This window comes from Spermophilus citellus (assembly GCF_964194105.1).
Source record: "Spermophilus citellus genome assembly, chromosome: 15".
In the NCBI taxonomy this organism is placed as follows: domain Eukaryota; kingdom Metazoa; phylum Chordata; class Mammalia; order Rodentia; family Sciuridae; genus Spermophilus; species Spermophilus citellus.
In genome coordinates this window covers 72,908,170-72,934,859 of record NC_138195.1, presented here as the reverse complement: position 1 = coordinate 72,934,859, position 26,690 = coordinate 72,908,170, and the positions used below count along the sequence as shown (strand labels likewise).

Sequence of the window (26,690 nt, the reverse complement as noted above, 5' to 3'; positions counted from 1 at the left end):
GAGAGAGGGAAAGAGAGCAGGTGTGAGCAGCGTATGAGTAGAGCAGGGGGCCTGGATTCAGATACCTGAAGCAAAATTTTGATACTTAGAGTATAGCCTTGGGGAACTAAACTCTTTGGGCCTGAGTTTCTTCTATAGATTTGAAATTATCCCCAGACTATTAAAAAAAAAAAGAAAGAAAGAAAGAAAGAAAGAAAGGAAAGGAAAGGAAAGGAAAAAAAAAAACTCTTAGCATTGACATGATGATTGAATTAGTCAGTCCCCAGGATGTCCTCATTGTTACTAAACACTGGCCTAAAGAGGTTCCTGCAGGACTTCCAGACACTTTGCCTTGTTTCTGAACATGGTGATCTCCAAGGCCAGGATGGCACTGGGTACAGGGGCAGGGTCGACCTTCAAGGCCCCCTACATTTCACATATGCCCATGGAACTCATTATACCCATCAAGCAAATTGTTCCATGAGATGTACTTTGGAATTCCAGAGCTACTGTATTTTAACCTGCAAGAAATGAGAACCCGAGAAGTGAGGTGAGCTGCTCAGGGTCTCATAGCAAATCCATAGCTGGAGAATTGGAACAAGAATTAGGTCTCTGACTCCCATTCCCATGCACAACACTCTTTTCACCCAACGAGTGATAGTGACAATAATGTCATAACAACTAACATTTACTGAGTGTTTACTTAGTGCCAGACATTGTGCTGAGCTCTTCCTATTCCTCATCTCACTTAACCTCTTAACAGCTAGGTTCCTTGTTGAATCCATTATGCTGAGCTCAGAGAAGGCAAGTAATACATCTGGCACCACACAGCCCGTGAATGGTAGAGCCAGGCCCTAAAACCTGGTCTGCCAGCAAAACCCCCACACAGTATACCTCATGAATGTCTCGGGCAGAACCTTACCCCTACACCAGGGGTGGTACTCCCGAAAATACCCATGTATCCAGCCCCGTCACCGTGCTTTTCTCAGGATGTCTGAGTTTGAGGTTTCCCGGCCTCGGCCGTGGTTGCTGGCACAGCCCCTGATAGACTGCTCAGCACCAGTCTCTCCTGCCAAATGGTCTTGGCCAGAACTGGCTTTGACGGCAGCTCTGAAGGAAGCTGCTGTGGCCCAAGGGCCTCTTGTCAGCCTGAGATCAGGACAGGCCCTTAAGTGCTCCATGCAGGGCTCCCTCTTAAAGAAAGATGCCACGGTCGGTCCACCCAAAGGCTCCTTTGTCTGAGGCCCTCACAGCCCACACGCTCGTCCTCTGCCCCCGAACGCTGCTCTCTGCAGGCATGAAGAGCTCCTCTGTTCATGACCACTCGGGGCTGTGAGGCTGGGTGGCAGCACTGGGCTGGCTGGCACCCTGGGCCAGCCAAAGCCTGCCCTCTCCTGCCCTGCGTCTCTCCCTCTGCCTTTGGGAGCTGTGGTCCTGCCCTGTACACAGCCCAGTTTGCCGGCAATGGGTTCCCCACTGCTCCCCAGTCCCAGCCCTTAGGTCCCCGCTGGGGCCTCCTGCCCTCTGTCCGGAGCCCTTACTCCTCATGTGCCTGACTTCCTTCTCTTTCACACGTTCTCTTTGTCCCTCCCTCTCTATGTCTGTCTGTCTGTCTCCCTCAAGTTTTCTGTTCCTTTTCTTTCTACCCTTCCTGGTGGAGAAAACAGGAAATAGCCTGAGCATTAAATGCCCCCTTTGGGGACAAGGTCCACGCATCCTACATTCCGAGCAAGGGGCTTTGACTCTGACGCTTAACTCATTTATAACTTCACTCTCCCGACAGCCTCGGTGTTCCCGTCCTGACCGTCCATCTCCAGGACAAGATGTGGCGACACATCTTTAGCCACGCTATCTGGAGAGCAGGACTAGCCCTCCCCTCCCTATAATAGCAGGGACAGCCCCGTGTCCCACACACACCGAAAGCCTTCACCACGGTCGGATGAGTGGAACGTGGCACATGGGAGTTCAGTGGCATGATGGGATCTGGGGACCCTTGGAAAGCCAGGGCTCTAGAAGGAAAGTCTGGGGAGTTGCAGAGTGGCCTTGCCCCGTCTGGCCCCGTCTTGCCTGGCTGGGAGTTTGGCCCTGAGAAGGGCCTCCTGATAGACTGGGTGGCTTTAGGTGACAGACTGGAGAAGAGCAGCTCTGCCAAGAGTCAAGCTACGGCTTCCCCTCCCCTGGGTTCTGCCCGTGCCACCCAAGGCCACACATGTTTTATTTATTTATTTATTTTTGCCTCCTCATCGTGTCCCACTGCTATTGGGCATCTGGCTTCCCACACCAAAGTCCTGATCATGTATCCATCGTTCATTCACTCATTCATTAGACAATGTGCACTGAGTGCTTGCTCAGCCGCAGACACCCTGCTAGGACCTGGTGAAAATCAACAGAACAGACTAAAATCCCTGCCTGCGTGGAGTTTAACCCTGTGTGGTCTTTCCACTCTCCCTGAGAGCCTGCAGACAGGCCTCGTGGCCCTCTGAGCCTCTGTTTCCTTGTCTATAACACAGGGATGGGAATCTTGCTCCCGGGGAGCCATCATGAGGTGGCCACATAGAGAGGCCCACCATGCTTAGCACAGGAGCCACCAGAGAAGGGCATTACATCTGAAGGCCCTCCAGGGAGGTGTGGGGTCTCAGGAAGCAGAGGCCTGTGACGGGGTCCTTCCATATGGACCTGGAGACTCCTTATCACACTCCTATGTTCCTGGATTCCAGTTCCAGGTTTTCCTCTTTCTTTTACTGTCTCCAGCCCTGGGTTCCCTTGTACACACCCCTCAGGGCTGCTTTGGCAGTGATCTCTTCTGTCCCTTTGGCCCAAGGGACCCTTCCTTGCCCCAGTATTTCTCCCCACACTGAATGGAGGAAGGGGCCCAGGAAACAAGGCTACGCCTGGCCTACCCCCACACCCTGCTTTTGGGTTGGCGGGGCTGCTGCAGGTGTGGAGCGCCTGCGGGAGGACAGTACCACCTGAGACCACCAGCCCCACCCCTCACACCAGCAGCAGGCTTGTCCTCCCGGTCCTCTGGTCCTCCGGGATGACTGACCCACACTGGCCACACCCTGGCCTTCACTGTCACTCCCCTTGGGGTGCCCACTCCTCTCCTCTCTACTTCTCCAAATCCCTCCAGCCAAGGCCAGGCCCACTGTGCTGGAAGCCTTTCACCCCATCGCGGGGCACTGTTCCCCAGGCATGCTCAGTGTGGCCAGGGAGCCCTGCTAGGTCAGGCGCCCCACACCTTCTCTCCTTCACTCTGTGTGCCCAGGCCACATCAACCTTCCTCCAGTTCCTGGAGCCCCCGCATTTGAACTCTGCCCACCTTGAGCAGTTCAATTTTTCCCAGGCTTTAGAATTCAGCTGCAGAGTCCTTCCTGAAAGGCCCCCATCATCTTAGGTCCTGTCAAACTCCCATCATAGCTTCCTGTTGTCTTCAGTAGCAGTCAATAAATAATTAATTGCACCAACAGTATTCAGAGAACGTGGCTATCTAGTGCAGCTGTAGAGGGGCTAATGGGAGGTCAGCCTGGTAAGACGAGGCCTCACATTGTTGGGTTCAGGAGCTCAGCTTATCCTATGAGCAGGAGAAAATTCCTCCAGGGTTCATGAAGAAGGACCAGTTCCTGAGGGCCCTGAGACCTGGGGTTCAATGTCAATGTGTTTTGCTTGGTTGGCTGCTTAATTGCTCAGCTGGTTGGATGATTGATTGAATTATTGCCTGGATAGTTGATTGGTTAACTGATTATCTTTTTTATTGTCCAGTTGGTTCATGGAGTATTGGGGTGTTTGTTTAGTTGATTAATTAATTGGCTGGTTTGTTGGATTTTTAGTTGAGATGGATGGATGGATGGATGGATGGATGAATGGATGGATGGATGGGTAAATAATAGCTTCAGTAGTCAGCGAGTTAAGTCATTGATTGACTGGGAGGCTGGTGACTGGCCGGGTGACTGTGCCTTCCAAGGTACAGTACTTGAGCCTTCCCATCACTGTTGGCTCACGTTGGCACTCTGGTTTTCCTGTCCCAAGCTCATGATGCCATTACTTTCTATCTTTCCACAGGCACTGGTCCGGCTCCCTCCCCACATTTCACAGTGTGATGAAGTCTTTCGTTTCTTCGAGGCCCGACCTGAGGATGTCAACCCCCCAAAAGAGTGAGTGGAAGCTCAGGCCTTTCCTATGTGCTTGGGAGTTTGAGCCAAAGCCGAGGCCACCCCAGGGAGGCTGAGGGTGTGGGAACACAATTGAGGGGGAGCTAGCAATGCCAACCCGGCTAAGGAATGACATGTCAAAGGAACAAGGGACTGTTTATTCCTCAGGCTCCTTTTTGCCAAAGATTGTTCCTAATTTCTCTTTGCCCTTGTGCTGGAAAGTGAGGGTGTGTCTACATTTGTGCAGTAGGTGTTTCCTAAAACTCTTTTGTAGCTCACAGACTTGTTATAAGGAGCAGACAAAATAGCAGAAAACGTGACGATCCTGCTGCTCAGGTGCCGGTCAGGGTTAGCAGTCATTGCTCGTAACTGTTAAGGTTACAATTTTCCCAGCTGACATGCAGGCACAGGCCACACCTTCTGCCCAGGAGGAAAACCCACCTGCTGAAGAGCTCAGCAGTCTGGGTGCTGCCACAGATTGTGTACAATTCATAAAAAATAATGAAGAATTTCCAAGATTGCTTTTAGCTGTAGCATTTTATGATTGACATTAGTAGCCCTGTTGACACAGTTGAATACTGTGGCCCAGTGAGGTCAGCTGGTTTTACCAAAGTCACACGTTGGTTGGGTACGTCACAGGCATGAGACTTGGAAGTGCCCAGTGGCCTGGGAACCAGATGTCTCCTCATTTGGAGAGAAATGGCGGAATACACTAGAGTCATGATACCCTGGGCCTGGCAGTCAAGATGGCGCACCTCATCATGCTGGGTTCCCACATATCTGACTAAAGTCCAGCCTGATGGCCACCTCTCACCTCAGGGCAGCTTCCTCCTCTACAGTCCCCACCATAGGCTCTCAGTAGAGAGAGAAATCATTTCCACTCAGAAATTGGTGGGCCAAAGAAGGCAAAGAAAGTAGCCATGGAAGGGTATTGGGTAGGAGAGAGGGTTGGGGACGAGACTAAGGAGATACCCATTGATCACCTCACTCCTTACCTGTTCCTCTGAAATCTTAAAGTAAAAGGTAGATGAGAAAGAGGCAGAGGGTGGGAAGGGAGTGTTGATGGCTGAAAGGGCCACAAAAGCAGCCCACCTGGCCTCAGACCCCTGCATCTGCCCCTAGTGTTTGCCAGTCAGCTAAATAAATGGGCCCTATTTCACTGTGGACCTAATATGGCAGAAGGATGGCCTTTTGCTCATCTATAGAAGGCCCTCAAGGAAAGGTGGAAACCACACCACAGCCCCTGAGTTGTGTGTTACCAGGAGAGTGGGGCATGGCTTTTTTGGGCCAGGCTCTGGGTTCAGGTCCTGCCACTTAAGGCTCTGAGATCTTTGACCATTTGTGCAGTCTCTCTGCACCTGTCCTCCCATCCCTAATGTGAGATGACACTTTGGCTGGGTAAAAGGGTTCACTGAGATAACGCAGCCAGTGCTACTGACACAGGTAGATGCTCAATACTGTTGTCTAAGAAGCCTGGGGGACAGAATGGACTGTGGCTCGGTGCACGCTGCACCCCACAGAGCATAGCTTGGCTTTGCAGGGATAAGTTGGAAATCTGTAGCCTCCAGGGCATCCTGGCAATAGGGGTTAGCCGCCTCTTTCTTGAGGTGGTATCTGCCATCGGGGCCAGTCCCTCATCTGTCTGGCAAGAGATGGGCCGAAGAACAGGAATCCCCCCCAGACCTGAAGCTCGAGAAGTGGGGTGAGCTGAAGGCAGACAGTTGGAAAGGCCGCTCCTCCCCTGGCCCAGTCCTGTCTGCGTTCTGCCTCTGGGACCTGCTCAGAGAGACCTGTGCTCCCTAAGAGTGCTTGCTGTGCAGGAGCCCGGCCTGTCCATGACCCTGGGTAGACAGGCTGACCATATATCAGCCAAGTGCCCGCCTGCCTCCCTCCCAGAGACGCTTGCACCTTCCCGGGCCACTGTGCAGCCCCCGCTCTATCCTGAAATGTAAACACGGATCTGGTAACAGCATATTTTGACTCCAGGGCGACTGCAGAGTGGCTTATCAAATTATCAAAGCCTGTGGATTTAATTGGAATTTTGCAGATAACCTCGGTCTCTTTCAAGTGTGCTACTCTCAGGGAGCCTCGGGATTTCATGGGGCTGAGGCGGGGGATGTCTTCTTCCTTTTCCATCTTACAGGGAAGACAAAGTCTGCGACAGCACAGGCTTGGTGGGGGAGGTGAGCAGCAGCCCCTGGGCTTTGATCCCTTTTCTGGCTTCTGTTTGGAGAGCCAGGCCCCTGGGTGGCAGCCAGCGGTTGATCTTCAAGATCATTGGCTCAGCGCAGAAAGGATGCTCTACACAGATGCCTCTGATGGGCTTGGCACAGAGCCATGGTGGTCCTGCCTCTTCATGTGGCAACCCCAGGAAGGTTGCTGTGGAGTCCCATGTCCCCTCCTCTCACTGTGAACAGTGGCTGCCACATATCACTGAAGTGTGCAGAGCAGTGCTGAGCCTTGTCAGGACCCCTGGCTCAGACCCCAAGCCCCAGCATTCTTGTAGACTAATTTCTGTGCATCACATCCGCCACCCAATGTGTCAGCCAACCCTGGGGGCACTCTCTTCAGAACATATCCATGCTGGACCCAAGTCTCGCCATCTTCCCTGCCTGATCCCCCCTGCTTCTGCCTGGCTGCCTGTGATCAGATCATGTCCCTCTCCTGCTCCAAATCCCTCTGTCATTCAGAGTCCAGTCTGCCTGCACCTGCCCTCTGAGCACACCTGTGGCCAACCCCAGGCTACACAGTTTCGAAGTGTGGGCAGCAAGACCTGGCCTGGATGGGGCTGGGGATGTGGCTCAAGCGGTAGCGCGCTCGCCTGGCATGCGTGCGGCCCGGGTTCCATCCTCAGCACCACATATAAACGAAGATGTTGTGTCCGCCAAATACTTAAGAAAATAAATATTAAAATTCTCTCTCTCCCTCTCTCTCACTCTTTAAAAAAAAAAAAAAAAAGACCTGGCCTGGCACGCTGAGCCTCCAGGAGAGCCCCTCCGCCTGCTCCACTCTGTCTTCCAGTCTTTACCTATTAGCTTCTTGGTGCAGCTGGCCCTGGCCTCCCTGCTTGAACTCCCCAGCACTTACTTGCCCCTCCCCAGCCTCCTCTTTCTTTATAGAAGCAACTGTCTCACTTGTGACCTGTTCTCTGACTGCTGTGGTCTGAATGTGGGAGCCCCCCCAAATTCAGTGTTGGAACCTAATACTCAATGCAACAGTATTAGGGTGAAAGGCCACTAGGGGGTAAGTCACAAGGGCTCTACCCTCACAAATGGGATTAGTGCCCTCATGAAAGAGGTTCAAGTGAACCTCCTTGCTCTTTCCACCATGTGAGGACACAACTGGAATGTCCTACCTATGAGGTATGGGCCTGCACTAGACACCAAATTTGCTGGTACCTACCTTCATATTGGCTTTCCATCTTCCAGTGATAAGCAGTGAATTTCTGTTGTTCATCAATTACCTGGTATAAGATATTTTGTTATAGCAGCCTGAGCAGACTGACACTATCTGTGTTTGTTTGTTATTTGTCCCTCCCACTAGAAGGCATGCTCCAGGTGAGTAGGAACTTGGACCTCCCCTACTCACTGCTACATGCCCAGTGCCCTGGGTAGTCCTGGTCCAGAGCAGATCATCAGGAAGAATCTGTCGAATGAGTGACTGATGTCATTCAGTTTTTATTATAGTCTTACATGGTAGTTATGACTATGATGTGATTTTACACATCAAGATTTTTTTGGTACTGAGAATTGAACCTAGGGATGCTCTACCATTGAGTTACATCCCCAGCCTTTTTTATTTTTATTTTGAGACAAGGACTTGCTATGTTACTGAGGCTGGCCTCAAACTTGCAATCCTCTTGCCTCAGCCCCCCCCCCCCCCAGTAGCTGAAATTACAGACCTGCACCACCAAGCCTGGCTCAGACTTACTCTTTTAACCACGCCCTAACCCAACTCCCGGTTTATGTCTCCAAAGGTTTTGCAGCACCTCAGCTGCACCCCTCCTGAGCCAGGGCTGGTGGAGCCTCCTCAGTCCCTTTGCAAGGAGGGTATGTGTCTTAGTCCATGTGAGCTGCTGTAACAGAACTCCCTAGACCAAGTGGCTTACAAGCAACAGAAATTCATTCCTCACAGTCTGGAGTCTGGAAGTCCTAGATCAAGCCACCTACAGATCCAGTGTCTGGTGAGGACCTGCCTCTGGCTTCATAGGTGGCTATCTTTACCATAGCCACCTCTCCTCCCATGGTGGATGAGTAAACAAGTCATCTGGGCGCTCTCTCGCTCTCTCTCTCTCTCTCTCTCTCTCTCTCTCTCTCTCTAATATTTTTTTTTAGTTGTGGATGGAGACAATATCTTCATTTTATTTATTTATTCTTATGTGGTGCTGAGGATCCATCCCAATGTCTCATGCATGCAAGGCAAGTGCTCTACAGCTGAGCCACAACCTAGCCCCTCTGGGGTCTCTTTTATTAGGCACTGATCCCTTCCATGAGCACTCCTCCATCATGAGCTAATCCCCTCCTAATGCCATCACTCTGGCATTAGGATTTCATACAGGAATTTAAGGGGGACACAGGAAGTGTTCTCATTCTTGGAAGATGAATAGGAGTATATGTGTGTGCATGGGTGTGGGTGTACACATGCACACTGGTGTGAGCCTCCTGACAGGGAGGGAGGAGCAGAAGGGGAAGGGACGAGTCTGCCTCCTTGCTCTTTCCCTCTGTCCCCTGCACAATATTATTTCATTTAAATCTCAGAGTACCCCATGGAGGCGGAATTATTGTCCCCATTAGACCAATGGGGAAATGGAGGTGGTGGCAGTTACAGGGCCACCCAGGCTACATAGTCGAGAAGTGTGGGGAGCAAGACCTTGAACCCAGGCTGCCTTCCTGGGGAGCCTGGCCACCGTCCTGTCAGCCCATGAAGCTGGCGGGAATGCAGCCTGGGTGGACTAGCATTTTTTCTGACAATGAGGGTGAACCTGACCAGGTGAGGTGGCATACCTCATGTGCCCCAACCCCGTCGTCACCCCTGTGCATGGTCTCCCTGCCCAGCAAAGCATCCTGGGGCCAAGACCGCAATAACCCAGCCCCCGAGGTTTGCTCTGTTTGAGCTCTGGAGTTTCTCTCCCTGGCTCCTGGACAGAGGGGCCAGGTGTCATCTGGCCTGGCTTCTGCAGCCCAAGGGGTACCCCTCAAACAGGGAGCCCCTCTGCTCTGATCTCCCTAGATGCTGCTGGACATGTGGTGCCCTTATGGCCAATGAGCGACCAGTCTGGCAGGACCTACACCATGGTCAACCAGCTGACCCAGAAATCACCCCTTTGTGTTCCACTTTAAATCCTCATCTGATGCAAGCGATGAATCTAGAAGGTTCTCAGAGGGAACTCAGAGCCAGGTCTGAGGATGCAGCTTCCTGTTGGAGAAGGATCAGGGCAGGTGCCCCACCCCCCAGGCCTGTGACCTGCCTTCGCATCTCTGCAGTGCCCTGGCCCCCTGCCACTCCCTGGCTCTTAGCTTGCCAGCTGCTGGCTCCACCCCCATGCTGTGCCCAGCTCCCCCTCCCCGGAGCAGCCGCCCTCCCCAGCCACCTGGGCCTGAGCCTGCTCTGCCCTCAGCCTCCAGCTGCCAGTCCAGGGAAACCCCCCTAAAACTAGCTACCTCAGGCTGGCACCAGCCACCCCAACTCTGCTTATGGGTCTCTCCCCACCACGTGGAGTCCAGTCTCTGCGCCCCAAGGGCCTGATACCTCTCTCATAAGTGTTGTTTGGTTGCCGATCTGTGCCCAAGCAAAACTAGGCCATTGAGCTGTTATACACTGGACTGCCCCCCCCCCCAGGGGCAGGCCTGGACTGCCCTCAACCCTGCTGATGGTCAGAACTCTGGTTCAGAGGCCAGCTCTGTTCCTTGCCCCAGGTGAGTGGCACAGCCCATCCATGCCTCAGTTTCCTTATCTGTAGAGTAGGATAACAGTTCCTGCTTCAGCCTGAAAAATGTGACAAGACCCCGTCTCAAAATAGAAAAAACTGAGGTATAGCTTGGCAGTGGAGCACTTGCCCAGCATGTGTCAGGCCCAGGTCCCCAGTACTGCAACAAGAAAGAGGAAGGAAGGGAGGAAGGGAGGAAGGGAGGAAGGGAGGAAGGGAGGAAGGGAGGAAGGAAGGAAGAAAGGAAGGAAGGAAGGAAGGAAGGAAGGAAGGAAGGAAGGAAGGAAGGAAGGAAGGAGCCTGAACAACACAGGTACAAGGCAGCACCGCCAGCACCCAGTGGCATCTGTCAGCAGCAAGGGCATCTGTCTACATCCCCAACCCTCTATACCTTTATCCACCACTGAAGCCACATACTTGCCATCTGTCCCCACAGAGCTGTTGTTCCAGCCTCCCGTCACCACTGCTGGCCTCTGCTTTTGGGCAATCCCATGAGTAGGAGTGCACCAGGACTTAGTACCCCCACATTGCAGACAGGACATGGAGGCTGAGCTGGCATGCCACCCTCTTGTCACCCAGTGTCTGCTTGTCCAGCTGGCTGTCAGCTCACAACTAGTGACCTCCTCTGTGACAGCCCCTGTGGCATAGAAGGTGGTCCGGAGGGTGTCCTGCTTCCTCCTGCCCCCTCTCAGCTCCAGGCCCAGGCCTGTCCCTCAGCTCATGTCTTCCTGTCCAAGCTAGCCAGGATTCTGATTAAATTCTTGAAATTGCATGAGGAGCAGAGCCTTGCTAAACTAGTTTTTGTTCCTCAGCCTCAGAGCCACAGAGCCACCCTCTGTTGGGGCCTGGAACAATGCCCCAATGTTCAGAGGGACCCGGGGTGACAGGCCATGGGCCCTTGCCAGATCAGGATCACTCCTGCCCCAGCCTGGCAGAGGCCAGCTTCCATCAGGGCCAGGGGCAATGCTGGGAAAGCCCCTGCCCAGCCCTCACGCCCTGAGGCAGAGTCCACCCCAACATCCTTGCCACCTGCCCTGCCCTTGGGACACAGGGACAGGCAGAAGATAGGGGGCATCCCATGAGGAGGTCTGATGCGGCCAGAGTGCTGGGGTGGAAGCTGGGCCAGAGCTGGTTAAGGAGGCCGAGGGGCTGGCCTGGAGGTGCCGAGCAGGCGCTGAGCACCTGTGACGGCTGAAGAGGCCAGACTCCAGGAGCTTCACCTCTTTGCAGACGTGTCACCCCCTCCCCGGCCCCTACCTTGACTTTTCGGGGGGATTGTGAAGACAGACTCCAGGAGAGGAGAAGGGAGGGCAAGCCTGGCCTTAGAGGCCCAGCAGGAAGACCCAGCTCGAAGGCAGGTATGGCAGCACAGCCGGGCAGCACTGGTCCCAGAGGATTTTCGGGTCTGTCCTGCTCAGAAGGCTGTTGGTTGCTGGGCTTGCGTCTGACGGCTGACATCTGGGGTTAGAGTCCAGCCTGCCCCAGTGAGCAGCACCGATGACATGGCCTTTCCTAAGTCACAAAGTCATAGCTCAAATGCAGCTAAGGATGACCTGAGGTGACATGTGTGGAGCACACAGCAAGGTGCCGAGTCAGGTCCTCCTCCTCCTCCCTTCCTCTTGGGGGCTGGGGGTGGGCAATGGAAAGTCATAGGGAGAGCCCTGGAGGGAGGGAATCTCTGCTGCAGCCTTCCCTCACTCAGCAGGTATTTATTGAGCACCTACTGTGTGCCAGGGACTGCGAAGGCCAATGAACTCAAAGCTTAAGGCCTCATTCAGTTAAAATCTTAAACTGAGTTGAATTAATGGCTGTCAACACCCAGCTCTGCCTGTGGCCTTGAATGAATTACTTCTCTTCAGGACTTAGTTCCCGCATCTGTGCACAGGGCCAACCGCACCACTGGGCAAGGCCGTTGTGGGCTCCAAGGGATGCGTATAAAATGCCTCTGGCATCCCTGGCCAGTCCAGATGCTCAGTCAGCAAGTCTGGGCTTTCTTCCCTCTCTACCCACCCAGGCCAGGGTCCAGAGGAGCTGCTCATCAAAGGCATGAATGGAAGTGGGTGGGGCTGAAGAAGAGAGCAGGACAAGCCCACTGAGACCTTGGCCTCAGGAGCGCCCCCTGTGCCCCCCATCCCCCCCCCCCCCCCCGTGCTGACTGTCGTGGGTGAGGCTGCTCCCTTCACCCCTGTCCTACTAGGCACCCTGCTGGCACTGGGAACTCTTGGCATCCCACGTTCCTGTCCTGGATTGGGAATTTGGGTAGAGAACCAGCCCACCCCATGCTTGCCTGAGCTCTGGCCAGACCCTCATGAGCAGTACAGTTCAATGCACCCTGCTCATCTGGTGATGAGCCAACCTGTCCTTGCATCTACCCCGTAACCTCCTCCCTCGCCTCTGGCCACTGCACAAATAGCTTCTTTATGCTGATGGTTGAGAGAGCCAGCTGGATCTGGAGGCTGTGGGTCCGAGGGAGGCTGGGAGAAGAGGGGCATGGAATTTTATGTAAGTAAATCCTTCATCCTGGGTGGCCAGGTAGCAAGAAGGTGCCCACAGGAAACCATCTACCCAACTTGAAAGGCACATTAGCTCTGTGGAGCAAGGACTTCCATGGGTCTGCTGCCATGCTGGGCAGACAAGCTGGAGAGGAGTGGATTCAAAACTGTCTGGGCTCAGCTCTACAGCTAAAGCCCACGAGGACCACCTCCACGGACAGCCTCAGGGTTTTCAGTTCTCCCACGCAAGGGCAGAAGAGAATTATCAGGGAAGGGTCCTGTTATGGAGGAGTAGCTGGGTCCCCCATTACTTTCTCAGTCTCATGCTTTCTGTGTTTCCCTGAATCCTCAGCCCTGGGTGGGTGGTCCTGGTGTGCAGGTGCTCAAGGTCCCCACATGCCCACTCCTCACTCCCCAGGCCCACAGTGTCCTCTGAAGCCCCTCAGAGCCCTAAACCTGCTCTGCTATTGATTCGTTCCTGGTGGCCTCACTTCCCCGAACTCATCAGGGCTGCCCTCTGAGTAACTGTTCCCTGGGCAGAGCTGGAGCTACAGCCTGGGTCGTGGGCTATTTGGAACAGGGATCTCTGTTGCCACCCAGGCAGGAAGCACTGGGTCAGTCAAGCACTTTTGGAGTATCATTGTGAGGTGTGGGGACTGGACACAACTGAGTCCCCACCTATGGGAAACAAAGGGTAAGGACAGCAGTAGCAGAAACCCCTGTGGGAGGAAACAGAGCATCATAGGTGCCGGCCAGAACCCTGGCTCCTCCAGCTCCCTCTGAGTGGCCGGGGAATTATTGAAACTCCCAAAGCCAGAGTTCCCGCACATTTTAAAATGGGGCTTAGCACAGCGGCTGATCCAGTGGGGAAGACAGAAAAGAAACAAGTGGTTATGTAGGTACAGGGCCATCTGCATCAACAGGCCAGCCTAGGCAGGTGGGCAGGGGGCTTCCTGAGGAGGTGGCATCCAAGCTGAGACTGAGGACAGAACCAGCTCCTCAAGAGGGGGTGGCAGAGGAGGGCCTCCAGGCTACAGGGAGTCCCAGAGGCTGCAGCGGCTTCCAGGATTGGAAGAAATTCCGTCTCCCTGGAGGATGAATAAGGGGATTTTCTGAGAAGAGATGGGCCTGAGGCGTTCATTAACCATTTCCACACTACAGCATCAGGTGAGAGTGCAGAATCTGGGGATCTCCAGGGTCCCCCCTGCCGCTGACGTTCTATGTCTTTCTGGACTAGTTGGCTATTATAGTGGTCCAAAGAGGCAGCAGGCGGTGGTCTGGAGTAGGACTGCTGGCTGTGGGCATGGGAAGCATTCATAGACAACTGTACCCATTTTGGCAGGCACCTTCCCTGCCTATTGAGTCCAGCAGCCAGGTTGGTTGGTCACCTTGAGCATCATGGAGATCAAGCAGCCCCTTCCCCATCACAGGTTCTGTAACTTGGGTCTTGAGCTTGCCTGGAGTTCCCACACCATTCTAACTTTGCATCCCAAGCCACTCAGTTTGAGACATTTGTGTGTGTGGCTCCACCTGGTGGCAATAGTGGATGTTACAGCTACAGAGCCTGCAGATCCAGATGATTGTCTGGCAAAGGTGTGTGCCACAGCTTGAGTGTGATTTGCCTTGTTTAACCAGCAGTGCTCTTCTGTGAGGCTCATGATCTTTTTTAAAAGTGAGAATTAGTTGCTCAGATTGGTTCCATAACCTCTCAGCTAGTAAGTGGCAGAGGCTGCATTCAGAACCTAAGACACCCAACACCAAGTCTGCACCCCAGACGACCACACAGGGCTGCAGGAAAGAGAAGCCCTTGAACCACACCAGGGTGATTAGCTCTAAATTTCAAAATGAGACCTTTCACCTGACAAAAAGGGCTCCCTGCTTGCTGTGGTGACCGGAAGCTGCTATGCTGAAGGTCAAGTGGAAGGGACGTTCTATGGATAAGGATCTCTTAACGAAGATCCAGTCTCTTGCCCAGCCACAGCCCTGAAAAGATTCAAAGCTCAGGGCACCCCCAGGGCCAGTCCAGGCTCCCCACAGCAGCTGGTTGAGACTCTTCCCTTAGCTCAGGGGGCTCTCTGCTCTGGAGCCAGACCTCTACAGAGCTTCCTGGTGGGTACAGGCTCCCCTGATAGAACGGACAGGGAAGCTGGTTCTGGAAGCATCCAGAAAAGCCAATCCCCCTCCCACAAATCACAGGCTGAGCCCTTAATCCCCCTCCTGCCCTCTAACACGAGGCCCATTTGCCACCCAGAGAATCGTGAGTCACAAGGGCCTGCAGATGGCCTTAGGCAACATAGCCCAGAGCTCCCACGAGAGGCTGTTTTGGTGGAGCCTGGCTCAGTGATAGGGCCAGAGGGAGATTTTTTTTTTCCGAAACAGCCTTATTAATGTATAATTTACATACTATCCAGTTTACTTGTGTTAAGATTCCCTTATGATTATGCATTTCTAGTTGTGCGGCCATCACCACAGTCTAATTTCAGAACATTTCTATTACCCCCAAAAGGATCCCAGAAGGAGGTTTTCAATTCATTCAAAACGCCAGTGTTTGGGAGCTCCAGTAGCGTCCTTCCCTCTGCTTCTATCTGAGAAGACAAAGTGCTGTGTGCAGGTACTGAGCCTGCCCCACCCACTCTGGCTGCTAGACCTCCAGGAATTCTAGTCACTGCTCTGTCCCTTGCACAAACCACTCCAAAGCCCAGGTACAGATTACTGGTACAGCCCTAAGGTGGGCTGACCTTTGATTGGAGGCCCAGGGTGGAGGGGATATGTACCCATTTTGGCGGGCACCTTCCCTGCCTATTGAGTCTAGCAGCCCAATTGGGTGCTCACCTTGAACTTTATACACAGCCCCAGGTAGTTAGGCTCCCAGGACGGCAGAAAAACACCTCAAATGCAATGCTTAGTCTCACCAAACTTCTCAGAAGGCCGGTAGGCACAGGCAGCAGACTAACAGGCCAAGCCACAAAGATGCCCAACTTGTACCCAAGTGGCAGGGGTCCTGGCAGCCCAGTTATTTAGCAAAAAAATGAGAAGCTGATTGTCAGTTTGGTTTCTTATGATCATTTTTCCCTCTCAAGATGCTCCCAGGAAAGAAATGGCAGAGTGGTTAAGAGGAGTGGGGCCTTGGAGTTACTGGTCTAAGCTCAGATCCTGCTTAGGTCCCTTGCCAGCTGTGTATCAGGTGTGGCAACCTTTAACCCCCTCCTAAACTCCGCTCACTCACCCCCATGTAGGCCGCCTGCCCCACTGCTGCCCCCGCCTCCAACACTGGGCCTTAGGTATGGCCCATACCAAGGATGTAATTCAACAGCTCAGCATCCAGCTTCCCTGAGAAGCTGTGGTTCCCTGAGGACCAGGACCGCCTCTGTCTGGGCCTCACTGTATTCCTCCAGACAGCTGAAGGCTGAGCACAGTAGGTGTCCAATAAATAGAGGTGGATGACTCTGAGCCTCATTATCCCCAGGAATATGACAGGGACAATAGGAGTTATTGTAAGGTCTAGAAGGGTAACGAGAGCTATTTTTTTGAATGCTCACACGGGCCAGCACTTTTCTGAGCAATATACCTGTTTTAACTCTTACGTTTACACCTATCCTATGAAGGGGGGCAGTTATTTCCCCCAGTTTATTCATAAAGCCACTAAGGCAGAGAGGTCACATGACTTGCAGAGCTGGTAAGTGGCCACGATGATCTGGCTTTTTGCCACTGGCTCTTTCTGGCTCTTCCCCATCCTGCCATGAAGTTCAGCAAGTGCTTGGCACAGGGTGGCACATGGTGGCATGGGGTCATAATGACCGGGACCTGCTGGTACTAATGCTATTGTTGAAGAGCAAAGCCAGAGACACAGATAAACAAGGCCACAAAACAGCATCCTGCTGGCAGCTGTGTCCAGCCATTGGAGCAGGACGTCCTCCTATCTCTAGGGTGCTGTCCCAGTGAGAAGCAGGAGTGGGAGGTCACCTCCAGTCCCAGTCTTGAGAGCATAAAGTTCCTCAGACATCATCCATCCAGCCCTGGCAGGTTACACGTCCCAGACAGGGGGACAGATTGGCCTGAGGTCAGAGACGCTGGACCAGCCTCAGGCATTTTAGCTCAAAGTCCAGGGCTCTTCCTGGCTCTTGGAGCATCTCCACGGCTGGTGTGTTGGAGGCTGCCCATGGGCCCAAGGTGAGCTCATAAGAAGACTTGAACTGGAGACAGATAGGAGGGCCACTGATCTGCCTGGCCCAGAGCAGGAGCTACGCCATGCTGGGGTCTGACTCCATTAGGCAGAGGCAGATTCCAATTAGAGAAGTTGGATCCGCAGGCTGAAGAATGGAAATTCTAGGGGCACCTCGGCCTGGGCAGGAAAGGTCACTTGTGGACCTAGCTACCTGGTCAGGGACCTCAGAGACCTGCATGGCTGCAGGCAGCTGCTTTGGGAGCCCAAGGACAAAGGACATATCTTCCCCATGTCAGCTCCCACCCTGCACTATGCCCAGCCCTACCAACCATGAGGACTTATTGGTCAGGTAGGGGACACTTCATGTCCCCTGAGACACAAAATAATTCCTGGAGAGGTAGGTGTCTTGGTATGGAATCCTCCAGAAGCTGATCTCAGGATGAGGATTCAAGTTTGTCTGGGAGGTGAGAGCAGGAGCCCACAGTGCGGTGTAAGACAGGAAGGGAAGCAGCGGGCGCCAGTCACCAGCTTTCTCCTCCAGGGCCACCGCAAGGGCAGGGTGCAGGGCATCCACACACCCGCTTCCAGCCCTTCCACACAGCAGCCAGGGGGACTTGCCAAAGAGCCTTGGTGAGATCAACTCTGGTGGCTTTCCAATGTGCTTCGGGTAACTTTAAAGAGCCCTTGGTGTCCTGTGACTGGGGAGCCTGGTCCCCAACCCCCACCTCCCTAACTCCCAACCTTCCCACCTCTGCCATCTGCCGCTCACGTTCTCCTTTGCCCCTCACCTCCTCACACCTTGCCTTTCCTCATTCAGCTGCCTTTCCTCTTCGTTCTCTGCATGGCTCCTGTGGCACCGCATCAGTTTGCTGACTTGGTTGCCTCTGCTCCCCAGGGGCAGGAGTGAGGCTGATTTCTTCTAACCTGTGACCCTGAGGCATGGCACCCAATAGGTGCTCAGCACATCCCTGTGAACTGGGAGAGTACCAGGACTAAGTGAAGCAGCTGGTGAAGCAGCTGGCTGGTGCTACAGGGAGGGGCCCACTCCCACTCAGCTAAGGCTCCAGGCTGAGACCTTTGTCACTCGCTGACTGTGGAAACTAGCCTGTGATCACCTGAGGTCGTTGCTGGCCAAGGTTATCAGGAAGTCCCACCTGGAGGAGGCCAGGCCCTGCATCTCTCTTCCCAGGAGGGCAGCATACCAGGGACAGTGGCTGAACATGAGGTCATCAAGCAGGTCCCTTAGAGATGCTCCAGCGGGGGGCAGAGGGGACCTGGGAGAGGGTGTGGGACCTGTTGGGGTCATGTGCATGGGAAAGGCTGTCTAAAAGAGCAGGCCTCCCAGGGGACTTCTGTCAAACGGGGATAAAGGAAGCTGCCACATAGGCACATTGTGAGGACACAGACTAAAGTGTGTCCGGGACTCGGTCTGGTGCTTGGCAGAGGGAGAAGGCTCCACAAACGTAGAGCTCTCGTCATAACAGCCAGGGAATAATAACACCGACACCAGATGTACTCCCCACCCGCCTTTGGGAGGGCCACGCAGGTGGGGCGAGCCACTCCGTGGTGGCTCCATCCTAGATCTAGCCCATGGCTTCCCTCCCCTCGTGTCCACTCTGGAGTCACTCTGGGGCTCAGGCCTGCTCCTTGGCAGCAGAAGCTCCAAGGACATTACTTGGTGGAGGATGGAGGCAGAGGGCCAGGGCTGGCCTGCTGGCCTCTGGAATGGTGTCCTGGTCAGCAGCGACTTCTCTATAGTTGCCGTTGTGCCCACCCAGAGAAGAGGGTGCAGTGTGGACAGGACACAGGTGGAGGAGGACAGGGACAAGAAGGGTCACCAGGGCTCCCAGGTCGCCCCTCCTGCCACAAGAGGGACACAGGCCTGTGTGTGGCAGGGAGCTGGTGACATTGCCAGAGCCCTCAGCCAGAGGCCTCACCTTGGGGATCCAACAAATCAGGTGCAGCGTTCACCCCACAGCCAAATAGAAAGGGTGATGATGGAGAGCAACAGGAACGTTCATCAGCGTGGTTCTCCCTGACAGCAGAGGGGACCCGCATCCTAGCCCTGCTTTAAGGGGCTGACAGTGACTTTGGGGTTTTACAGAAAGGGGGGGGTGCCTAGCTGGAGGCTTTGCACAGTCTCCAGAGCTGGGAACTTCATCAGGTGAGGCCTGCCCATCTGTACCAGGATCCGTCCAGTGAGGCCCAGTGGGCATAGGAAGGTCACTGTTGCCCGGGGCTGGGGGTGGGGTAACCTCCACTCAATGTAAGGTGCTGTCAGTCAGACCTGTTATTCCTGGAGTCCTAGGGCGACTCCGGGCAAAGGAGACAGAAGCAAAATGGAGGCAGAGATGCCAAGTTTTTTGTTTTTTTTTTTTTAATTAGTTGCTCAAAACATTACAATGATTACATATCATACATTTGATTCAAGTGGGGTATGAATTCTTTTTTTTCCACGGGTACAGATTGCAGTATGAGATGCCAAGTTTTTAATCCCGCTTTTAGTCGCCCATCAAACGTTTGAAGGTGAAAGTGAAGTGTCTGAGTCTGGGTTAAGGTGGGACCCAGTCCAATGACCTTATTTTTACAGTCAGGGAGAGTAAGGCACAGAGAGGGCTGCCCCTGCCCAGGCCACACTGCCTGTTCAGGCAGGGCCAGGCCTGGAATTCAGGTCTCATGGCCCCCGGGCGGGGCTGGCCTGGTGCAGGGTCCGTCAGGGCTCCCCGGGAGAGCCCTCTCCTCCACACGCCAGGAGGCAGTCCCCAGGCGATTGGGAAGCCCCCAGTCTGGCTCTGGAGCATCCCCAAGTTCCATGGGCACCCAGGCCCTTGGCTGAGAGCCCCTTTGTCCTGCATTTGGAGCGCCCGCTGCCGGAGCGTGGCAGCCGCCTGCTCTTTGTGGAGCAGCCTCATTAAGTCCACCTCTTGGCCCAGTAGAGAGGGTGTCCAGGCTTGGCCAGTCATTCCTGTTGCCTGGATGAATCAGTGAGAGCCCAGGCCCTTGAGAGGACCATCAGCCTGGCTTGGGCTTCAGTCCCCAGCTCTGCCACACCCAGTTCTGCCACCAACCAGCCCTGTGGCCTTGGGCTTCTTCATCTATACAGACACCCCAAGCTTTGTCCCCCGGACTCCAGGGCCCGTGAGGCTAATCTCCCCAGGGCCTTCCCTCCCCCAGCAGCCCTGCCCACCTTCCTGGCCTCTCCTTGTGCCTCTAAATGGAAAGCAGAGAGCCCTTGGCCCAGCTCCCATGTCCCAGCTCAAAGTTAGACCAGGACTCGGGAGTCAAAGGCCCAGCAGCCCAGGAACAAGCCCCAGGCCTGTGCTCAGCAGCGGGGCCTGGCTGTCTGTCTGTCAGTCACGCAGACCCGGCACACACACAGATGAGGCTGTGAAGCTCAAGAGCAAAGCAGTCCTCCGTCTCCCCTGAACAATCCCCACATTGCCACCCCAGCAGGGAAACCAGGTCCAGACTCTGATTATCAGTCACGGAGGTGATGCCACCGCTCTCCATGGGAAATCTCACCCTACAAACATCGCCATGGGTTCTCCCCACAAGTTCCTTCTGAAGTCTGAGCCAGCTCCCCACACTGTAGTCCAGCCCCAGCTGCATGTCCTGCTCCCCCTGGTGTCTGCTTCCCTGAGCTGTCCAGGCCCTGTGTTCCTTGTGTGACCCCACATCCATTCCTGCCTCTGAACCTTTGCTCACACTATCCCTTCCACCTCCAGTCTCCTCCCCACCTCTGCTCTAACCTTCTAAATACGCCCATTTTCCAGGGGCTGGCTCTAGTCCTCCATTCTCTAGGCAGCCTTCCCCAACCACCCCGGACCACTGGGATGTCCCCGTCCTGAGAATTCCTATACACGCACTCTTTGACCAAGTTTTGGGACAGCTAATCAATCACCTTTGTTTCCTGCATGTTTTTCTTGTATCTTCAGTGTGCTCTTTAAAGCAAAACTGTTGTCTTCTGCTTCAAGCACAAGAATGCGTCCACAGCAACCTATAGATGAATGATGGATGGTGATTGATGGATGGATGGGTAACGGAAAATGGATGGATGGAGCATGAATGGTGAATGAAGGAAAGATGTATGATGGATGAAGGATGGCTGCTGGATAAATGGAGGGACAAACAAATGAACTTGAAAAAAGACAAGGAGGACCTCCAGACATGGAGGGCCCTTGATGTCCTTATCTCTTGGAACTTCATAGTTGAAACCAATTACCACATTTTGTTGCCAGTCCTTCACTGGGTCTGGCATGCAGCCCCCCAGTATCCAAGGAGCGGAGGCTGGCAAAATTTGAAGTAGGATCTCAGGTAGCCTTGCAAGAGACCCACAGCCCTCCAAGGCAATGGGCTGAATGATCAGTCTCCGCCCTGTTTTCCCTCTAGGAAATCATCTGTCTGTTTCTGCCACTCCTGCTTCCTAGATCTTCTCCCTTGGACTGCATGTCAGAGTCCCCTTCTGGGTGGGACTCCTTGGAATGTGCATGGGTAGGAATCCAGGCTTATCTGTTCTCAGGGTCCTAATGTGGCACCCTGAGATTGCAGCCAGGGTCTTACACAGTCCATACCCACGAAGGTGAGCTGGTCAGCACCTGCCATATTTTGGCAACCATCCACCCTCCAAATCTAGCCCTTCTTATGAACCCAGGCTGTTGGCTGAGGTCCTCTCCATGTGCCCAATGGTGTCCTAAAGTTTTGCCCGTTATCCCTCTTAATCCCCATAACAACGCTGTCAGATAGGAATGACTTATCCCCCTTTACAACTGAAAGTACAAAGAGGTTAAGTAACTTGTCTGCATCATGGAGTCATAGGTGACCGACTAAACCAGGGTTTGAACCCACCCCTCTCCCTCTTAGTTCTCTGCTCTGAGGTCCAGACAAGGTAGAGTCCATCCCTGGGCTGGAGACATTCAGGGCCTTTGCTTATAATGGTGGGACAAGTCAGTGGAGACAGACAGACAGACAGTGCTTTGTCCTTTCACTGTGGATGGAGAAGTGGTAGCAATCCTCTTGGATATTTAGGACACAAGCTAAACTCCCAGGGGGTTTCTGAGGTCTGGGATAGCCATAGCGTTCAGACTGTCTAGGACACAGACTGGGGGACCCAAGACCCCTTCCCTCCCCAGGAATTCAGCATTTTCACCCAGGCCAGGAATCTGGCCTCTCTGGGCTAGCCGCAGGGTCACAATGGGGCCCATTCTCAAAAGCCAGGAAAACACAGGCCCTGCAGAGAAAGGATGGATTCTTGTTAAACACAAGAGCCCTCAGTGCAACAATTTAGACCAGGGCACAAATGGGGGCAAAGAACGGCATTCATGCCCCTCTTCTGTCTTGCCTGGAGGTCGCTGCCTCTCCAGACCATTCCGTGAAAAGGCCCTCAAAAGCTAGAACAAAAGCCTGGCTTGGGGTTAAGAGGAGCGGAAAAAATCCCCTGGCTCTCTCCAGACCCCAGCTGACCTGAAGCCCCTTCACTCAGACCCTCCTAACTTGGCTTTGGAAGAACATGCTGGTCTTGCTGTATGGGTCTCCCAGAGGATTATAATCCTTACAACAGCTCCATGGGTCACTGGGAGTCACGTCTTTTAGGAGTGGACAATCTTAAACCCAGAGGATTTGTTGGCATTTTTTAAACTTTTCTGCCACAATAAGAAATAAATTTCACATCACAACCCAATACAGAAAGATAGGTAGGTAGTCAGACACCTGAAACCAGAGCTTCACAATACAGCCTGCCCATGAGGGACTCCTTGATTATTTCTTATCCTGTTTTTAAAATGCTTGTTGGAAGCTGGGCATGTAATTCTTGCACCTTAGGAGGTTGAGGCAGGAGGATTTAAGTTCAAAGCCAGCCTCAGCAATTTAATGAGGCCCTAAGCAACTCAGCGACATATAAAAAGAATTGGAGATGTGGCTCAGTGGTTACGCTGGGTTCAATCCCCAGTACCAAAAAAAAAAAAAAAAAAAAAAAGGAAAAAGGAAAAGGCTTGGCAGTTGGCAGTGCACCCTGTAATCCAGCAACTCAGCAGCCTGAAGCAGGAGAATTGCAAGTCTGAGGCCAGCCTTGGCAACTTAGTGAGGCCCTATCTCAAAACTAAAAAGGGCAGGGGGCATAGCTCAGTGATAAAGTGCCCCTGGGTTCAACATCCCCACCTACAAAAGGAGCTCAAAAAGTGGTCAAAACCATGAGGATGTATCTCCTTCAGGTTAACCTCTGGCCAAGGTTGTGAGCTTTCTCTCCCAGCCCTCCTATTCTAGTGCCCATGTCCCCAGCCACCGTGTGGCTCTCAAGGTCACCCCAAGTCAGCTATCTGGCACCCAGCCAGTCTCTTGAGCAGTTCCCAGCAGCAGCAGGCCCTGCAGACGGGCATCCCAGGCCGAGTGGCCAATGTCAGCCAGCAGACAGCAGGGACAGAACACGGGACTGGAAGTCTGTGTGTCCTCCTCTGCCAAGGCGCTTGCTGTGGAGGGAGAACGGGGCGGGAGCCACAGGCTGTGGGGCTCAGTCAGAATGGCACTGTCAGGGACTCCGCCCCCTTCCCAGAGCTGGGGACACTGGAGTGGGCTTTCCTCTTCCCTCCCTTGTCTTAGCTCCCGCCTTTGCCTCTCACTCTGGGAACCTTGACCACAGGATGGCACCTCCTTTCCCCAGGGACAGCCCACTGCCTGCTGCTAGGGCATCCCCTCCTGAAGCCCAATCCCAGGCCGGCAGGCCTATCGGGAACATTCTGGGTCATGGAGAACATTCTGGGTCAGGACTGTCCATCTAGCCTCAGGAGCCTGGGAAAGCCACTTAAACCCTCAGATTTGAGTCTCCTCATTCATAAAATGGATTAATACTTGCTCTGCTTACTTTAGAGCACTGAAGGCCAAATACTGGATACTGGGAATTTATTCTTCTTCTTCTTCTTCTTCTTTTTTTTTTTTTTTTTTTAACTCTCTGGGGATGGAACCCAGCGTCTTACACATGCTAGGCCAGCAAGCTGCTACTGAGCTACATTCCTAGCAGAATTTTTCCCGGGGAGGGTGAAAGAGGAGAGTCAGTGCAAAAGCAGGTGGACAGAGGGCAGGAATTAAATACCCTTCACTCTCCCACACCAACTGCTGCACTTGAATACCTGGAGAAGGAGCCCATCATGTCTCAGCAAGAGAAATGAGAGGAGAAAAAAAAAGAAAGAAAGCAAAGGAAGAAAGCAGCTCCTTCCAGGTGTGTGCTAGCACGAAGATGCAGGGCCTGCTCCTGGGAAGGGTCCATGTGTCCTGTTAGCCCAGCACAGTGCCAATAATCTCAGCTACTCTAGAGGCTGAGGCAAGAGGATCACTTAAGCCCTGGGGTTTAAGATTGGCCTGAGCAATATAGCAAGACCCTATCTTTCTCTTTCTTATGGTGCTGGGGATTGAGCCCAGGGCCTTGTGCATTGGAGGCAAGCACTCTACCAACTAAGGTGTATCCCCAGCCCTAAGACCCCATCTCAACAACAAAAACACTAGGCTCTCCCAGTGTTTGGTACTGGACAGAGACCAATGATTGTCTTGGTGTCCGTGAAAACTCTGAAAGCAGGACTAGGATCACCCAGCTCCACCAATCTCTTACCAATATCCAGAGAGTTTTAGGGATCCACAGGGTCCAAGTTTTGATTTGTTTTGCTTTGTTGGTACTAGGGATGGAACCCAGGGGCATTCTACCACCAAGCTACATCCCAGGTCTTTTATAGATAATGCCAGGAGAAATTGCTAAGGCTGACCTTGAATTTATGATCTTCCTGCTGCAGAAGCCCAAATTGCTGGGATTACAGGCATGAGCCACTATGCCCTTGTAGTAGCCAAGTTTCAACAGGCCTTTGCCATCTGGGTAGCAACTAAGGCTGGACACAGCGTCCAGGTATGAAAGAAGAATGAATGCTATCAGAGGTGATTCCTACAGTGCGTGTCCAGCCAGGCTGCCCCGTTCTGCATGCTGCACACTTTCTCCTCCCCAAAGCTCAAGGTTCTTTGACTGTCCTCATCCTGCATTTGGAGAAATAGAGGCTCAGGGATGAAAGAAGTACCTCAAAAGCCCGGATTAGAACTGCAGACTGGCTGTCCTCATGCAGAGCTGACGCATCTCCCAGGAGGAAGGGCCTAGGGATGAATGCTGTCACGTGGGGTTGGGGAGTAGGGCTCTAGGCGACCTTGGATAGATTCGAATAGGGTGCTGGGTTGGAGGAATTTCACCGCCTCTCTTCCCTAACCCACCAGACCTGTGGACCATCAGTCACAGTTTGTCCAGTATAAGCCCTGTAAGTTCCATGTTCCTGTTTTCTTGGTTCCATTGGTCACTATGCCTATGGTCTTAGTCTGTCCCTGGACCAGCTGGGGAGAAGGCCAAATGGCCTTCAGGACACAGGCTGGGAGGCCTTTTCAATTACATTAGCTTCCAGCATCGCTAGAGGGAGACGCTAGCCCTACCCTACCCTCCTCTCTTCCTATGGCTCAGTGGGAGATGGTGATTCAGCAGCAAGTCAGAAGGAGGCTAGACTGTGACCTCTTGGGAGGGGAGTCACTGGTAGGATTGGGGCTGTCAGCATGGCTCACGGCAAGCCTTGGAGCAAAGAAGGGTTGTGGGAGGGGGTCTTGAGCTGTGAGGGAACTGGACCCCAACAGAGGGCCTTGCCCTCCTGCCCAGGCCAGGACTGGTTGCAAGGCCCTTGGGGGTGGGTGTGCCAGGGGTGGGGGCCCTGGTATGTGAGGGTTGGGGGGATTCCCAGCCACTGGATACCTAAGCTGCTTCTCAGCATATTCGGCAGCTAAAAATACAAAATGGCTTTGCTAAAAGGTGCCCAACCGGAAACCTCTAAGAGGTTTCCTATTAGGGCAGCGCCTGCTTGGGCTGGAGGCCAGATACCGAGTGAAGGATTCCTCGGCCTACCATCCTGCCATTCAGTCTCAGCCTGGCTGCCCCCACCACAAGCGCTCAGCCTCACTCATTAACCCCACGTGCTTGTCAGGCCCCAGGGCTCTGCCTTCCACTCTGGCACCCACTGCTGGGGGGAGGGGTGTTCACTGGGGGTTTGCCCAACCCAGCCCTCCCTGACCTTGACCCAGTTCCCCAGCCTCTCTAAACCTTGTTTTTCTCACCTGCAAGAAGAAGAGACTGCACCACATGCAGGGAGCGATAGAGAAGCCCTTGGTGGGGTGGGCTCCCCACTCTGGTTGAAGGCCAGGCAGGCCAAGGGATTTGTCTGGAAGCTTCTTTGCCTTGCCAAGCACACTGTTCTTACTTAGTGTGGATGTGTCTTAGGGGTGGCTGGGGCCCAGTAGAGATTATGCAACACTGGCGAGCTTCAGAATCCCCAGGGAAGCTTTCTGGAGATGAAGGTAATGGGGGTGGGGGTTAGCCAGCTTTCTAGATGATTACATTGAGTGGCCAGGCTGAGACTTACCGATGTGGTACTTGGCACAAAGCCACTCAAGGCATATGAGTTATGTCCCTTCTGCACTCCGGAGCCTCAGTGTACTCCCCTGTCACAAGGGAATAGCCTCCCTACCTCCCTACTGGGAGCTAGAAGAGAATCCTGAACAGCCCACAGCTGCACGAACAATGGGGAGAAGGGGGCATCACTGTGAGGAAGTGACCCCCTGTCTGGATTGCTGGTGTCCCCAGGAATATCGGGTGGCTGTGGAGTCCCAAGCCCAGGAGTCTTCTCCCAGTAGGTCCAGCAGGAAAATGGTGGGACAGAGAATAGCTCCTCATTGCCAGTCATTCCCTGCCCTTCGCTGGTGGCCCAGCCTTGCTCAGCAAAAAAAAAAAACCTGAAAAGCTAATTCCCTCCTTGGGCACAGAGAGCCCCCTGGGTGGATGCAGCCACCTGATTGTAATCTCCTCCCCATGCTTGAGCTCCAAGACAGCATTGCCAGGCAAACCTGGACAGTGTCTGCCCAGCCTCCCTTCTGGCTCAGAAAGAGGAACATGTTGGTTGGAAGTTGGGGGATTCCCCCTC

At 53.6% G+C, this 26,690-nt stretch overlaps 1 protein-coding gene across 2 annotated transcripts in view; it reads left to right on the top strand.

The window, feature by feature from the left end:
• SH3PXD2A (SH3 and PX domains 2A) overlaps window positions 1-26,690 on the top strand; it is a 228,236-nt gene that overhangs the window by 105,675 nt on the left and 95,871 nt on the right. For both annotated transcript variants that reach the window (XM_081267955.1, XM_081267954.1), the window contains exon 5: window positions 4,039-4,130. In XM_081267955.1, the coding sequence (XP_081124081.1) occupies window positions 4,039-4,130 (92 nt within the window). The remainder of the gene's footprint in view (window positions 1-4,038; window positions 4,131-26,690) is intronic.